Below are 16,093 nucleotides of genomic sequence, written 5' to 3' on the forward strand. Positions count from 1 at the left end.
ATGTCTGGATTTTTTGTTTTGATTTTTTAGACTTGTAGTTGTGAAACGTTGTTATATTTTCTCATGGGACATAAACATCCGCATTCCCGTGTCCTGATCCGAATTGTTCAATTAGTTTTGACATATGCCTGCATCATGTCAATATCTCCTGCGATACACCAATAAATCATTTTTTTAAAGAATATTATTCGGATCAAAGTCGCGAATTGTAATAAAACCGGCTTTCTTAAGTGGCTGGAGCAGGGGAAATGCGAGTTCTCACTGTGTGGGTTGTATAGGCGCGCATTCGACAGGCACACAATGCATGTCGGGTATCTCGGACCACCAGAGCACTGACGGAAACGTGAGCAACGAAATTGGCCGATTGGCGGAGAGGTTAATGAATCAGCGGCTGTTTTTATTTGGGGAGGCGCTCGGGCCGTGGCGCGGAAATACGCGAGACTAAACTGCACAAAGAAGAGCTTAAGGATTCAATGGAGGGAGGCCAATCGACCGAATGTAAAATACTTCTTTTTTCTTCACTTCATTAAACTGGTGTAAGGTTCCTGTTATAGGACGAATGCGCGTCAATCCAAAAACAGCCTACCCTCTTTATTACGCTGTCAGTTTTTTTATTTGTTTTTGTTTGAATACATCTGATTTATGGTTTATTAAAAGGATATTAAATCAAGGCTGCAATGCAAATAAAAAAATATGAATATTGTTGATTCTTTTTTGGTTTCATTTAGTATGACTTAATAGCAAGGTAAAAGTGTGTACATCTGCCGGTGAGCCTACAGTGGGTAATTATTGCCTTGCGGCGAGATCAAAGGGTTGGTAGCCTGTCCCAGGTAAATGAGAGGACCACCGGCTGGTGGTAGTGGGGCGTAGTTGCTAAAGCACAGTGTTATAGGTACCGGTCACCACAGTGAGAAGCCTCGCATTACAGGCATAGCGTGAGTGGCCGAGGCTGTGACAGTCACAGTGTTATAGGTACCGGTCACCACAGTGAGAAGCCTCGCATTACAGGCACAGCGTTAGTGTCCGAGGCTGTGACAGTCACAATGTTATAGGTACCGGTCACCACAGTGAGAAGCCTCGCATTACAGGCATAGCGTGAGTGGCCGAGGCTGTGACAGTCACAGTGTTATAGGTACCGGTCACCACAGTGAGAAGCCTCGCATTACAGGCATAGCGTGAGTGTCCGAGGCTGTGACAGTCACAGTGTTATAGGTACCGGTCACCACAGTGAGAAGCCTCGCATTACAGGCATAGCGTGAGTGGCCGAGGCTGTGACAGTCACAGTGTTATAGGTACCGGTCACCACAGTGAGAAGCCTCGCATTACAGGCACAGCGTTAGTGTCCGAGGCTGTGACAGTCACAGTGTTATAGGTACCGGTCACCACAGTGAGAAGCCTCGCATTACAGGCATAGCGTGAGTGGCCGAGGCTGTGACAGTCACAGTGTTATAGGTACCGGTCACCACAGTGAGAAGCCTCGCATTACAGGCATAGCGTGAGTGGCCGAGGCTGTGACAGTCACAGTGTTATAGGTACCGGTCACCACAGTGAGAAGCCTCGCATTACAGGCATAGCGTGAGTGTCCGAGGCTGTGACAGTCACAGTGTTATAGGTACCGGTCACCACAGTGAGAAGCCTCGCATTACAGGCACAGCGTTAGTGTCCGAGGCTGTGACAGTCACAGTGTTATAGGTACCGGTCACCACAGTGAGAAGCCTCGCATTACAGGCACAGCGTTAGTGTCCGAGGCTGTGACAGTCAAGTTTCCTGCACAGCACACTCGCGTATATAGCGTGAGTGGCCGAGGCTGTGACAGTCAGGTTTCCTGCACAGCACACTCGCGTATATAGCGTGAGTGGCCGAGGCTGTGACAGTCAAGTTTCCTGCACAGCACACTCGCGTATATAGCGTGAGTGGCCGAGGCTGTGACAGTCAAGTTTCCTGCACAGCACACTCGCGTATATAGCGTGAGTGGCCGAGGCTGTGACAGTCAAGTTTCCTGCACAACACTCTCGCGTATATAGCGTGATTGGCCGAGGCTGTGACAGTCAAGTTTCCTGCACAGCACACTCGCGTATGTAGCGTGAGTGGCCGAGGCTGTGACAGTCAAGTTTCCTGCACAGCACACTCGCGTATATAGCGTGAGTGCCCGAGGCTGTGACAGTCAAGTTTCCTGCACAGCACACTCGCGTATATAGCGTGAGTGGCTGAGGCTGTGACAGTCAAGTTTCCTGCACAGCACACTCGCGTATATAGCGTGAGTGGCCGAGGCTGTGACAGTCAAGTTTCCTGCACAGCACACTCGCGTATATAGCGTGAGTGGCCGAGACTGTGACAGTCAAGTTTCCTGCACAGCACACTCGCGTATATAGCGTGAGTGCCCGAGGCTGTGACAGTCAAGTTTCCTGCACAGCACACTCGCGTATATAGCGTGAATGGCCTAGGCTGTGACAGTCAAGTTTCCTGCACAGCACACTCGCGTATATAGCGTGAGTGCCCGAGGCTGTGACAGTCAAGTTTCCTGCACAGCACACTCGCGTATATAGCGTGAGTGGCTGAGGCTGTGACAGTCAAGTTTCCTGCACAGCACACTCGCGTATATAGCGTGAGTGGCCGAGGCTGTGACAGTCAAGTTTCCTGCACAGCACACTCGCGTATATAGCGTGAGTGGCCGAGACTGTGACAGTCAAGTTTCCTGCACAGCACACTCGCGTATATAGCGTGAGTGCCCGAGGCTGTGACAGTCAAGTTTCCTGCACAGCACACTCGCGTATATAGCGTGAGTGGCCTAGGCTGTGACAGTCAAGTTTCCTGCACAGCACACTCGCGTATATAGCGTGAGTGCCCGAGGCTGTGACAGTCATATCCACAACACAGCACACACACGTATATAGCGTGAGTGTCCGAGGCTGTGATAGACATATCTCATGCACAGCACACATTTACATATATGGCGCGAGTGTCCGAGGCTGTGATAGACATATCTCATGCACAGCACATATTCACATATATTGCTCGAGTGTCCGAGGCTGTGACAGTCATATCTCATGCACAGCACACATTCACATATATTGCTCGAGTGTCCGAGGCTGTGACAGTCATATCTCATGCACATCACACATTCACATATATGGCGCGAGTGTCCGAGGCTGTGACAGTCATATCTCATGCACAGCACACATTCACATATATTACGCGAGTGTCCGAGGCTGTGACAGTCATATCTCATGCACAGCACACATTCACATATATTGCTCGAGTGTCCGAGGCTGTGACAGTCATATCTCATGCACAGCACACCTTCACATATATTGCGCGAGTGTCCGAGGCTGTGAGAATCATATCTCATGCACAGCACCCATTCACATATATTGCGGGAGTGTCCGAGGCTTTGACAGTCATATCTCATGCACAGCACACATTCACATATATGGTGCGAGTTTCCGAGGCTGTGACAGTCATATCTCATGCACAGCACACATTCACATATGTTGCGGGAGTGTCCGAGGCTGTAGATATAGAGAGAATATTAATGTACGTTATAAACTATATATATTAGTGTGTGTTGTAAACTGCTGTATACAGAGAGAGGATATTAGTGGGTGTAGTAAACTGTTGTATACAAAGAGAGGATATTAGTGTGTGTTGTAAACTGCTATATACAGAGAGAGGATATTAGTGTGTGTTGTAAACTGCTGTATACAGAGCGAGGATATTAGTGTGTGTTGTAAACTGCTGTATACAGAGAGAGGATATTAGTGTGTGTTGTAAACTGCTATATACAGAGCGAGGATATTAGTGTGTGTTGTAAACTGCTGTATACAGAGAGAGGATATTAGTGTGTGTTGTAAACTGCTGTATACAGAGAGAGGATATTAGTGTGTGTTGTAAACTGCTGTATACAGAGAGAGGATATTAGTGTGTGTTGTAAACTGCTGTAAACAGAGAGAGGATATTAGTGTTTGTTGTAAACTGTACCTTTCTCCCATCGAATCCTCTCTAAATCCTGTATTAATCCTATCTCGATTTTACCTTTCTCCCATCGAATCCTCTCTAAATCCTGTATCAATCCTATCTCGATTTTACCTTACTCCCATTGTATCCTATCTAAATCCCGTATCAATCCTATCTCAACTTTTACCTCTCTCCCATTGTATCCTATCTAAATCTTGTATCAATCCTATCTCAATTTCACCTTACTCTCATCGTATCCTCTCTAAATCCTGTATCAATCCTATCTCAATTGTACCTTTCTCCCATCGAATTCTCTCTAAATCCTGTATCAATCCTATCTCGATTTTACCTTTCTCCCATCGAATCCTCTCTAAATCCTGTATCAATCCTATCTCGATTTTACCTTTCTCCCATCGAATCCTCTCTAAATCCTGTATCAATCCTATCTCGATTTTACCTTACTCCCATCGTATCCTCTCTAAATCCTGTATTAATCCTATATTAATTTTACCTTACTCCCATCGTATCCTATCTAAATTCCGTATCAATCCTATCTCAACTTTTACCTCTCTCCCATCGTATCCTATCTAAATCCTGTATCAATCCTATCTCAATTTTACCTTACTCCCATCGTATCCTATCTAAATCCTGTATCAATCCTATCTCAATTGTACTTTGCTTCCAACGTATCCTATCTAAATCCTGTATCAATCCTATAATGACGTGATTTGTACACATGCTTGTATTTATGTCTTCGCGGGATTTATGCGACACATTTCGTTGGAACCAGCAAATTAATTTCTGAATGGAGTCGGCGGTCAAACGTTTGGTTAAACGGAACGTTCGGAATCGGTTCCCTGCCATTTGCGTGAGAAGCACCGGAGTACTGCCCTATGCTGTTGTAGGATGACGTCACAGCTGTAGGATGACGTCACAGTATGGCCGTGAAGACAGATATATATAGAATACTAAACGAGCTCCCGTGTAATACCAATTTTATGAAACGAGTGAATAGTTCTGGTATCTGACGAGCGAAAGCGAGTCAGATACCACAACTATTCACGAGTTTCATAAAATTGGTTTTACACGAGAGCGAGTTTAGTATTTTATTTATTACTTGTCATTTATAATGTTTTTAGAATTATACTGTTGGGTGTAAATAGGCCGACACCTACACGATCCATGGCATAATCCAATTGAGTTTAACAGAATAATACTTCAAACACGTCAAAAGTTGAAACGTATGAATTTAATATCATACAATGGTCCACCTTTAGAATTCAGGCGTTCGTCCCACAAAATTATCGTAGTGCTAAGGCTATCACAACTCACGTAATTTAACTTAGACTAAAGACTCTCGTTGCGCTAGAGTACGATCGCCTTGTGGAACGGGGCCTTGCAGCTCAAAGTTTACAATGACGTCACAATACCCGATGACGTAATTTGTTGAATTTTGTTGCAAGATCCATCGGCGAGTCAAAGCAATGTGACGTCAGCCTAGCAACAAGGTTGCTGGGGTCATCGAGTGTCCATAAGCTCCTCCCAGTGATCTTTCATCTCCACACGCAATGTCGTTGAATACGCCAAGGGATGTTGAGAGCTTTCAATATTTGTTCGTGAAACGTGTTCCGAGAGTACATAAGCACGCGTTTTGGTATTACACAATGTGTAATAAAGCTGTATGTTTATTAAACGGGTGATCTCTTCACGGGCAAGTAATAAATAGAGAATACTACACTCATTCTCGTTAGATACCATTTTTACGAAACGAGTGGACTTTCTATGGTATCTGACCGAGCGAAAGCGAGGTCAGATACCATAGAAAGTTCACGAGTTTCGTAAAAATGGTATCTAACGAGAATGAGTGTGGTATTTTATTTATTACCCACGTTAAATATATATTTAAGTGTAAATACATAACAACTTTCGTTCGTTGACAGACCAAACTGAAACCGGTTGCAAAATCTGGTTGCGCATGAATATTGATATATGACCAAATATGGGCATTGTTGACATGTTTATGCATACGCATTAACAACATGCGCCTGCTGTTCCTGTTTGGAAGAAAGTCTTCAACTTATGGCAATTCAAGCGCCATGTTGTTAGTACGCAGGACACCGATATGAAAATTTGAAATGTCACATTAGCGCCGCGCTTTGAATATCGGACCAACAGTCGGTCACACTGCCGGGGTCCTGTCTGTGCAATCAAAATGGTTCGGTTTCCTTGATCTATCAGCTGAATTTATATCATGTCCGTACCATTTTGGAAGAGGGAAATCAGACTGTTCGCCAAAGACATTCATGTTAACTGTACCACCCTTCACTGAAGACGTGAAAATCAACAAACTCAAGTCTGCTTGCATGTCAGTGACAGCTTCGAACGATCGAAGGGCAAGGTCGCCACCGTAATAAGAAAAGACAACCGCGATCCACTCACAGCATTTTACGCTAGAGATAGGGAATGTTACTGTTCACATTTGGGATGTTTGGGGCCACAAAATCAGAAGTCAGGCACACTTCCACGGAGTTTTCGAATGATTTTTATCGGAACTGTGAACTTTAAGTGATCTGGTCGTGCTGTCGTGTTCGTTCATTCATGAACAACACCTACCGAAACAGCGCCACAAAATACGCTTCAAAGGGGACACCGATGGCACAACCGGATCATCGCAAGTAAGTCTAGATATCTGTCCAGATAGTTTAAACAGACTTCATTTCACCACGCTTATCCTTTTACGTTAAATCAAATTGAAAGTTGCGAAAATGGTCGGGTGCGTCACGCTCAAGGGACGCGCTCGATCGGCAGTCGTACATTGTAAATCGATTTATAGATCTAGCTCGATTATACGTCTGTAGGAGCTCTATGCATAACTTATATTGAATGCAAACCGAATTTGATGCGTGTGACTATCTTGTTTGGTTTAATAAAGTGTTTGTAAATATCTCTCGTTCTCATGAATTTCTTCAGTTCTGCCTTGTAATCGCAAAATGAATGACGTCTCGCGATTTTTTATGAATGAAAAAAGTAGTCCCGGTGTGACAGAGGTCACGGTTATCCAATCAAAACGAATAAAACAAGGTCAACCTTGTACGACACACGTGTGACGTACGGATTTAGTATCTTACCACCTGTATCTTCACCACGTGGGTAATAAACGTAAACACAACATGTCAGGCGATTCAGGTTTCGGAATAGGCGATGTCCGCACTAATAAGGTTAAACTGTCCGTCTGTATGTGTAGACCAGTGTCTGTAATTGTACATATGTATGAATGTACATCTTTGATGGTTTCTATCAGTCGCCAAAACAACCTCCACTTCAGGTCACGTGGGTCACTGAGTGTATTCCTGCGCGTACCGATTCAACTTTCTGCGCCAGTTCACTACGACTGTTAGTTAGATTGAGCGCTTATTACATCTTAGTCCCAGTGTCATTGCTGAACTTTTTGTGGCTGTAGCCAGCACAGGAAGACACCCAATCCCTGGTGATCCAATATCAGGTAACTGTGTTTCACAAAACCTAATGGAAATCGAAAGCACTCAACCACAACACAAATTTCAGTAGTATTTAAATTATGTGAAAACTTCAATTTTCACGGCTAATTAGCCTTTATCTTGTGCGCTATTACAACATAGCGCCTGAGTTCGTTACAGTATTAAATGAAGCGTGTTTCGTTTTAAGCAACCCATTAAATGCAAGCGAATATTCACTGAAGTCATATCTGGGTTTTTGTATGCTTTGTTTAGCACATAAAGCGAACAGATGGGTTCCCTTTACCAGTGGTTGTGTTTTATTCTGCTGTTTAAGTGACTGTAGGCCAGGTAGCCTTCAAATGGAACTTAACATTCAAACTACGCTCGCTTTGGCTTTCAAGCACAACTACGCTACCTTAGTGTCGGTAGTCGTGCATGACGATCACGTGGGACGTCGATAAAGCCTACAGGTATATTCAGAAACTCAAATATCAGTTAGTTACTTCACATCCATGTTCACCTCCCAGTGTTGCCATGCCAGTAAATAACGTTTATAAACCGCTCCTTTGACTTCCAGTTCATCAGTTTATAACATGCAAGTATATCGTCGCTATATACACAACAGTTTACAACATACATTAATGTCCTCGCTATATACATAGCAGTTTATAACATGCAAGTATATCGTCGCTATATACACAACATTTTATAACATGCATGTATATCCTCTCTATATACACAACAGTTTATAACATACATGTATGTCATCGCTATATATACAGTAGTTTATAACACACATCTATACCCTCGCTATATACACAACAGTTTATAACATACATTAATATCCTCGCTATATACACAGCAGTTTAAAACAAACATTTATATCCTCGCTCTGTATACAGTAGTTGATAACACACATCTATACCTCGCTATATACACAGCAGTTTATAACATACATTTATATCCTCGCTCTATATACAGCAGTTTATAACATACATGTATATACTCGCTCTATATACAACAGTTTATAACATACATTTATATCCTCGCTCTGTATACAAATGTTTATAACACACATTTACATTCTCGCTCTGTATACAACAGTTTATAACATACATATATCCTCTCTCTATATACAGCAGTTTATAACATTCATTGATACCCTCGCTTAATATACAACAGTTTATAACATACATTTATATCCTCTCTATATACAGCAGTTTATAACATACATTTATATCCTCGCTCTGTGCACAACAGTTTATAACATACATTTATATCCTCTCCCTGTATACAGCAGTTTATAAATACATTAAAATCTTCGGTCTGTATACAGCAGTTTATGACATACATTAATATCCTCGCTCTATATACAGCAGTTTATAACATACATTAATATCCTCGCTCTATATACAGCAGTTTATAACATACATTAATATCCTCGCTCTATATACAGCAGTTTATAACATACATTAATATCCTCGCTCTATATACAGCAGTTTATAACATACATTTAAATCCTCTCTATATACAGCAGTTTATGACATACATTTAAATCCTCTCTATATACAGCAGTTTATAACATACATTTAAATCCTCTCTATATACAGCAGTTTATAACATACATTTAAATCCTCTCTATATACAGCAGTTTATGACATACATTTAAATCCTCTCTATATACAACAGTTTATAACATACATTTAAATCCTCTCTATATACAGCAGTTTATAACATACATTTAAATCCTCTCTATATACAACAGTTTATAACATACATTTATATCCTCGCTCTATATACAGCAGTTTATAACATACATTGAAATCCTCTCTCTGTACCTGAGGCAACTTACTTCCTAACGTACCAGGAACGCTTGTGACGAGGGGGTCCTGAGATAGACATATCACCGTTTAATCTACCCTGATTTATCGATAACACACCCTCAGCTATGCGAATCACCCAAGACTACAGCTCATCTGCGGGAGATTAACCTAACTACCTAGTATATCAAATTCGCTGATTTGTCTGAATTTCTATTCAGCCAAGTTCTCAGTTGTTAATAAGAACAGAGCCTTTGACTTGCAGTATATCACCCGTTTAAGACGCTTACATTAGCATGTAAGCCCTGGTTCTGTCCGTGGTGTGTTGAGATTAATATCATGGAAGCCCATCGCCGCAATCTGTGATCACATAAAGCGACTTGCAAAGCTGAGATTCCTTGAAGTTTGGTCTTTGATGGTCTGTGGCTGACAAAGGTTACCGTTAGATCCCCACGAGGATTCTTGTAACGCTGTGTGGAGACTTCGCGACGCGACTGTCACGACTATTGTGTTGAGTCACTTCTCTTCACAGTTACGCACGAGCTCTCGACGACGTCAGTTATCGAGCCTTGGTGATCCAAGCCGACAGGCCTAGCTTCCTGTTGCAGGTTACTTTGATTGATAAAATGTTGTATGTTTTTCTTCCAACATGAATGAATCTGTAAGATTATAGTGGGCGTTGGGAGCAGTGTGCATTCTCTTCCTTCCCTTAAAGGCGCACTGAGCCGCCTGTGGTGTCCCGCTTAGATCTAGTCGTTGTCATTATTTCCATGTGTCAAATTAATACATTTCTCTGTTAGGTTACTTAATAAGTGCCAGATTGATATTCATTGTACGGTTTAAGTGCGCAGGCACAATTAGGTGGTAAATAAATGGAATGTACGTAACTGACTATCTGATGTCCCCAACCTCCTGTACCTAAATGATAAGTCTATGTCAAACATAGTTGTAACGCTTTCGAGTGAGTGAGTGAGTGAGTTGGGTTTATTTCCGCTTTCAGTGTTCCACTTGTATCCCATGTTGTTAGTATCATGAGTGAATGAGTAAATAAGAAAACGTACAACTGTATGGATAACAAATTCTGGTTTATTGCACTAGCGACGTGTAGGGGGGGAGTCTTACACCGTTAACGACGAGTGTGTGTGTGTGTGTGTGTGTGTGTGTGTGTGTGTGTGTGTGTGTGTGTGTGTGTGTGTGTGTTATGTGCGTGTTGTGTATGCGTTAGTGTGTGTTGCATGTGTGTTGTGTGTTTGCATTGTGTTGTGTGTGTTGTGTATTTCTATTGTGTTTGTGTGTTGTGTGTTTGCATTGTGTTGTGTGTGTTGTGTATTTCTATTGTGTTTGTGTGTTGTGTGTTGGCATTGTGTTGTGTGTGTTGTGTATTTCTATTGTGTTTGTGTCTTTTTGTGTTTGTTGTGTGCTTGTTTTGCCTGTGTGTTTTGTTTGTGTGTGTTGTGATGTATGTGTGTTGGGTGTTTGACGCTGTATTTCAGTTCTATCACGGCGTGTATGTGGATGTATGTGATAGGAAAGCGTAAAGTGACGAAGATCGAAGACATCCACCCCTATGGTGAAACCCACCATGTTTCTTACTTCAGCGACACCGAGACTCGAACCCACCATCAACAGACGCTGCAATTACTTTGTTTCTAAGAACCTTTTTATCTGAGTGTCTGACCAAGAAATCTAAAAATGAGAATATTTGTGACAGTAGCTTTCTCCCCCTTCTGTTTCAGACTTAGTCCCCCTGGATCTCCTGAAGGAGGCTGTTCCAACACTTGATCACATCCCCCCTGGTGTCAGTGTAGTGTACGTCGCGAGCAGCCACGCCCACGCATTCCAGTTCACGACTGAAGCCAACCGACTGGAATTCAAAGCCAACAAGATTTTTAAACGATGTGAATATTTTCCCGAGGAGTTTTCAATATTTATCGTGCTAAAACATACACAGAGACGGAAAAGACAGGAATGTTTGTTTTCCCTCGTGGATGACAGAACAAACAAAATTATTATATCAGTGAAACTCACGAAAGTTGCAATAGTGTTTCAATATGATGACAAAACGTTTCGTTTTAAAACGAACATATTCTCAGGTGATAAATGGCACACACTTGGATTCAGCATGGCGGGTGATACTGTCGTCATGACAACGGATTGCAGGAACCGGCGTCAAAGACAGGTGCGCCGGGCGTTCCCAGAATTCCTTCCAATGACAAACACTTCCTTCATTATTGGTGGATGTAAACGAAAAAGGACAATTTTTCAAGTAAGGATACGTAATTAATACATATTATTCCATATATATTTTACCTGTCATTTGTTTTAGGATCGTGTATAACGTAAGCGCAATTTATTTTGTGAGATACATGTAGGTGATATATATTGTACAACACCAGAATTAAATTATTTGGTGTTGTTTTAAATAACTAAGGACACCACAAGATGCAAATAATTCCCCGATTGCGTGCGTGCATCTAGGACTAGTTAAGTTGTAATAAAAGATTCACACCTCTTTCTCTATTTTTTCTCTCAACGCTTTTTATAGACTGACTTGACATAACGACACAGTAGTTGATAGGTTTTTGTTTCATATTTCGACCGAATCATAATACGAGCGGAATCCAAGCTTTGTAGAACAGAACAGAAGCCAGCTATTTGTATGGCGAACAGCACAGAAGCCAGCTATTTGTATGGCGAACAGAACAAAAGCAAGCTATTTGTGTGGCGAACAGAATAGAAGCCAGCTATTTGTATGGCGAACGGCACAGAAGCCAGTTATTTGTATGGCGAACAGAACAGAAGCCAGCTATTTGTATGGCGAACGGCACAGAAGCCAGCTATTTGTATGGCGAACAGAACAGAAGCCAGCTATTTGTATGGCAAACAGAACAGAAGCAAGCTATCTGTATGGCGATCAGAACAGAAGCAAGCTATTTGTATGGCGAAAAGAACAGAAGCCAGCTATTTGTATGGCAAACAGAACAGAAGCAAGCTATCTGTATGGCGATCAGAACAGAAGCAAGCTATTTGTATGGCGAAAAGAACAGAAGCCAGCTATTTGTAAGGCGATCAGAACAGAAGCCAGCTATGTGTATGGCGAACAGAACAGAAGCAAGCTATCTGTATGGCGAACAGAACATATCTGTATGGCGAACAGAACAGAAGCCAGTTATTTGTATGGCGAACGGCACAGAAGCCAGCTATTTGTATGCCGAACAGAACAGAAGCCAGCTATTTGTATGGCAAACAGAACAGAAGCAAGCTATCTGTATGGCGATCAGAACAGAAGCAAGCTATGTGTATGGCGAAAAGAACAGAAGCCAGCTATTTGTATGGCGAACAGCACAGAAGCCAGCTATTTGTATGGCAAACAGAACAGAAGCAAGCTATCTGTATGGCGATCAGAACAGAAGCAAGCTATTTGTATGGCGAAAAGAACAGAAGCCAGCTATTTGTAAGGCGAACAGAACAGAAGCCAGCTTTGTGTATGGCGATCAGAACAGAAGCCAGCTATCTGTATGGCGAACAGAACATATCTGTATGGCGAACAGCACAGAAGCCAGGTATTTGTATGTCGAACAGCACAGCCAGCTTTTCGTATGGCGAACAGCATAGAAGCCAGCTATTTGTTTGGCGAATAGCACAGAAGCCAGCTATGTGTATGGTGAACAGCACTGAAGCCAGCTATTTGTATGGCGAACAGCACAGAAGCCAGCTATTTGTTTGGCGAACAGAATAGAAGCCAGCTATTTATATGGCGAACAGCGCAATCAGCTAATTGTTTGGCGAACAGAACAGAAGCCAGCTATTTGTATGGCGAACAGCGCAGAAGCCAGCTATTTGTATGGCGAACAGCGCAGAAGCCAGCTATTTGTATGGCGAACAGTATAGAAGCCATCTATTTATATGGCGAACGGCACAGAGGCCAGCTATTTGTATGGCGAACAGAATAGAAGCCAGCTATTTGTATGGCGAACAGCACAGACAGCTATTTGTAAGGCGAACAGCACAGAAGCCAGCTATTTGTTTGGCGAACAGAATAGAAGCCAGCTATTTATATGGCGAACAGCGCAGTCAGCTAATTGTATGGCGAACAGAATAGAAGCCAGCTATTTGTATGGCGAACAGCGCAGAAGCCAGCTATTTGTATGGCGAACAGAATAGAAGCCATCTATTTATATGGCGAAGGGCACAGAGGCCAGCTTTTTTGAATGGCGAACAGAAAAGAAGCCAGCTATTTGTATGGCGAACAGCGCAGCCAGCTATTTGTATGGCGAACAGCAAAGAAGCTAGCTATGTGTATGGCGAACAGAATAATAGCCAGCTATTCATATGGCGAACAGCGCAGCCAGCTATTTGTATGGCGAACAGAATAGAAGTCAGCTATTTATATGGCGAACAGAGCAGCCAGCTATTTGTATGGCGAACTGAATAGAAGCCAGCTATTTGTATGGCGAACTGAATAGAAGCCAGCTATTTGTATGGCAAACAGAATAGAACCAATCTATATGTATGTCGAACACAACAAAACCAATCTATCTTATGTCGAACACAGCAGAATAAAGCTATCTGTATGTCGAACACAACAGTGTGCATTTACATAACTGACAAAACCTGGATGCTGCAGAACGTTAGGTCGCAGCTTGAGGCACAGTGGTTGTATTTTAGAATTCTACAGTGTCACTTTCGTGGGATCGCGATGGCTTCTCTGTCTCCAAGACAGACTTACATTGACTGATGCAATAACATCAGATGATGCAGACTTGTGAAATGGAACCTTGCTCATGCGGACAAGTCCGTTGTAAGTAGGTCTGACTTTACAGGTGAAACGTATATTTCCGAGATGTATATTTGATGTGTGGAAGCAAAACATTTCCATGTTCATCTGATTGTGTGGTCCTTAACAAAGGAGGTAAATGTCATGTTAATGATAATGGTGATTGTATGTACGTACATTTATAGCCTACTTCAGACATCATCACGGGACCTGTGAAGATCCGGGGTAGAATAGGTCTTCAGCAACCCATGCTTGCCGTAAAAGGCGACTATGCTTGTCGTAAGAGGTGACTAACGGGATCGGGTGGTCAGGCTCGCTGACTTGGTTTATGCATGTTATCGATCCCAATTGCGTGGATCGATTCTCATGATATTAATCACTGGTCCAGACTCGACTATTTACAGACCGCCGTCATATAGCTGGAATATTGATGAGTGCGGCGTTAAACAACAAACCAACCAACCAACACAATGACAGACAGTGGTACTTTTATTATATACTTTAGTGTGAAAAGTGGTATTTTCATTGCAGTCAACATATCAACTGATATTTCACTGCAGTGAACATAACACTTGCTATTTCACTGCTGGTAATTTAACACCTGATCTTTCACTACTGTGAACATAACACTTTGACGGAACTATTGTCATACGAGAGTGACCTCCCCGCAAATTGTTTCCCTTTTTCGTAAGTGTCTGGCCCGTTCACAAACTGTTGACTTCCATTTTTCGTTCGTTCCACATTGACAAGGCAAAATAATTACAGATGTTCATTTATGGAGTTAATATTGCTTCTTGTTTGTTATTCTCTTGACAATGTTTCGTTATCAACTGTAACGTTATCATTTAAGTCGCCAATCGAGACTTTCCGTTTCGCAAAGCGCCTATTTTGTAGTTTGACCAGTGTGTATTCCTTCGCTTCCAACAGCGGTCTTGTAGCTTTCAAGATTGTTCTTCAGTTGAGATTGTATGTAATCATATCTCTATGTTGGAAACAGAATGTTCGTCACCTTCAATACTTTTTGCTACTTTTGTTTTTCATTTTTTAAGATTTTGCAAACACGAAACTACTTTTTCAGTCGTAAATACAAAGGGTGGTGAACCGTCCTGTTTTTTATGTAGGGATAATTTACGTTTCAAGGTTTTACATTTGTAATGAAATAATTTAACGTTCCGGTACCAACTTCACCAAAAAGTATGTAATAAATAGGATATTCGCCACTAGTGAAAATATCTCCTTTTCCCAGTCACTTGATGAGAGAAACATGATATTTCACGATTATATAGCGTAGTGCAAGCAAAATGACAGTGGTGCTTCCTCTATATACGTACATTTATAGCGTAGAAAAAACCCAATATCAACTCACTTATCTAAACAAATATGAAAGGATGAAGCATGGGGCGATTCTAAAGTTCAATCAACTTTTCTTGCAGATATTAGTCCACAATCCGCCATTAAACTAGTTCTTCATAAATACATTTCATCTCGCCACCAGGGCTACCTCAAAGACCTGATCCTCGTCCCCGGGGCTGACGCCGTGGCCAAAGTGTGCCCCCCCAAACGACATCGCAGGATGGACAACACAGTAACGACGTTCCCACACGCATACGAACAGTCGCCATTTTGGCCACAGAGGGTGCAGTGCTCGTGGAGTGACGTTGGCAACCTCGCTTTCGATGTATATTCGGACAAGGTCAAGGTCTGTGTCAATGGAATATGGAAGGAAGTGAACATTCAAACGGGTGAGGTTGTCGTGAAGCTGGTCAGCTGTACGGTAGTGACGATACCCCTAGAATGTGTGAACAGTAGTCGACAGATCTATACTTTATTGATGGATCCGTATCTGAACAACACAGTTTCGGAAACTTATCGATTAATTCATTGATGAACTACTCGACTACTGCCAACAAATTTCTCTGAACATGTATTTGTGACAGAAACGATGGCATTTCATTGAATTTTGTTGTTTGTATAGCATCACTGTAATTCCCATTAAAGAGTCACAGTGTATATGAATATTCGCCTTGCATCTACTGTACGAGAGTACATTTACAGCGGCCGAGGTA

At 42.3% G+C, this 16,093-nt stretch overlaps 1 protein-coding gene across 1 annotated transcript in view; it reads left to right on the plus strand.

The window, feature by feature from the left end:
• Positions 1–16,093, plus strand: part of LOC139463560 (thrombospondin-type laminin G domain and EAR repeat-containing protein-like) — a 36,433-nt gene that overhangs the window by 12,353 nt on the left and 7,987 nt on the right. The window contains exons 2-3 of the mRNA XM_071244833.1: positions 10,987–11,516; positions 15,523–15,769. Coding sequence (XP_071100934.1) covers positions 10,987–11,516; positions 15,523–15,769 — 777 coding nt within the window. The remainder of the gene's footprint in view (positions 1–10,986; positions 11,517–15,522; positions 15,770–16,093) is intronic.

This window comes from Haliotis cracherodii, unplaced genomic scaffold, assembly GCF_022045235.1.
Source record: "Haliotis cracherodii isolate W230 unplaced genomic scaffold, xgHalCrac1.p SCAF_16, whole genome shotgun sequence".
Classification (NCBI taxonomy): domain Eukaryota; kingdom Metazoa; phylum Mollusca; class Gastropoda; order Lepetellida; family Haliotidae; genus Haliotis; species Haliotis cracherodii.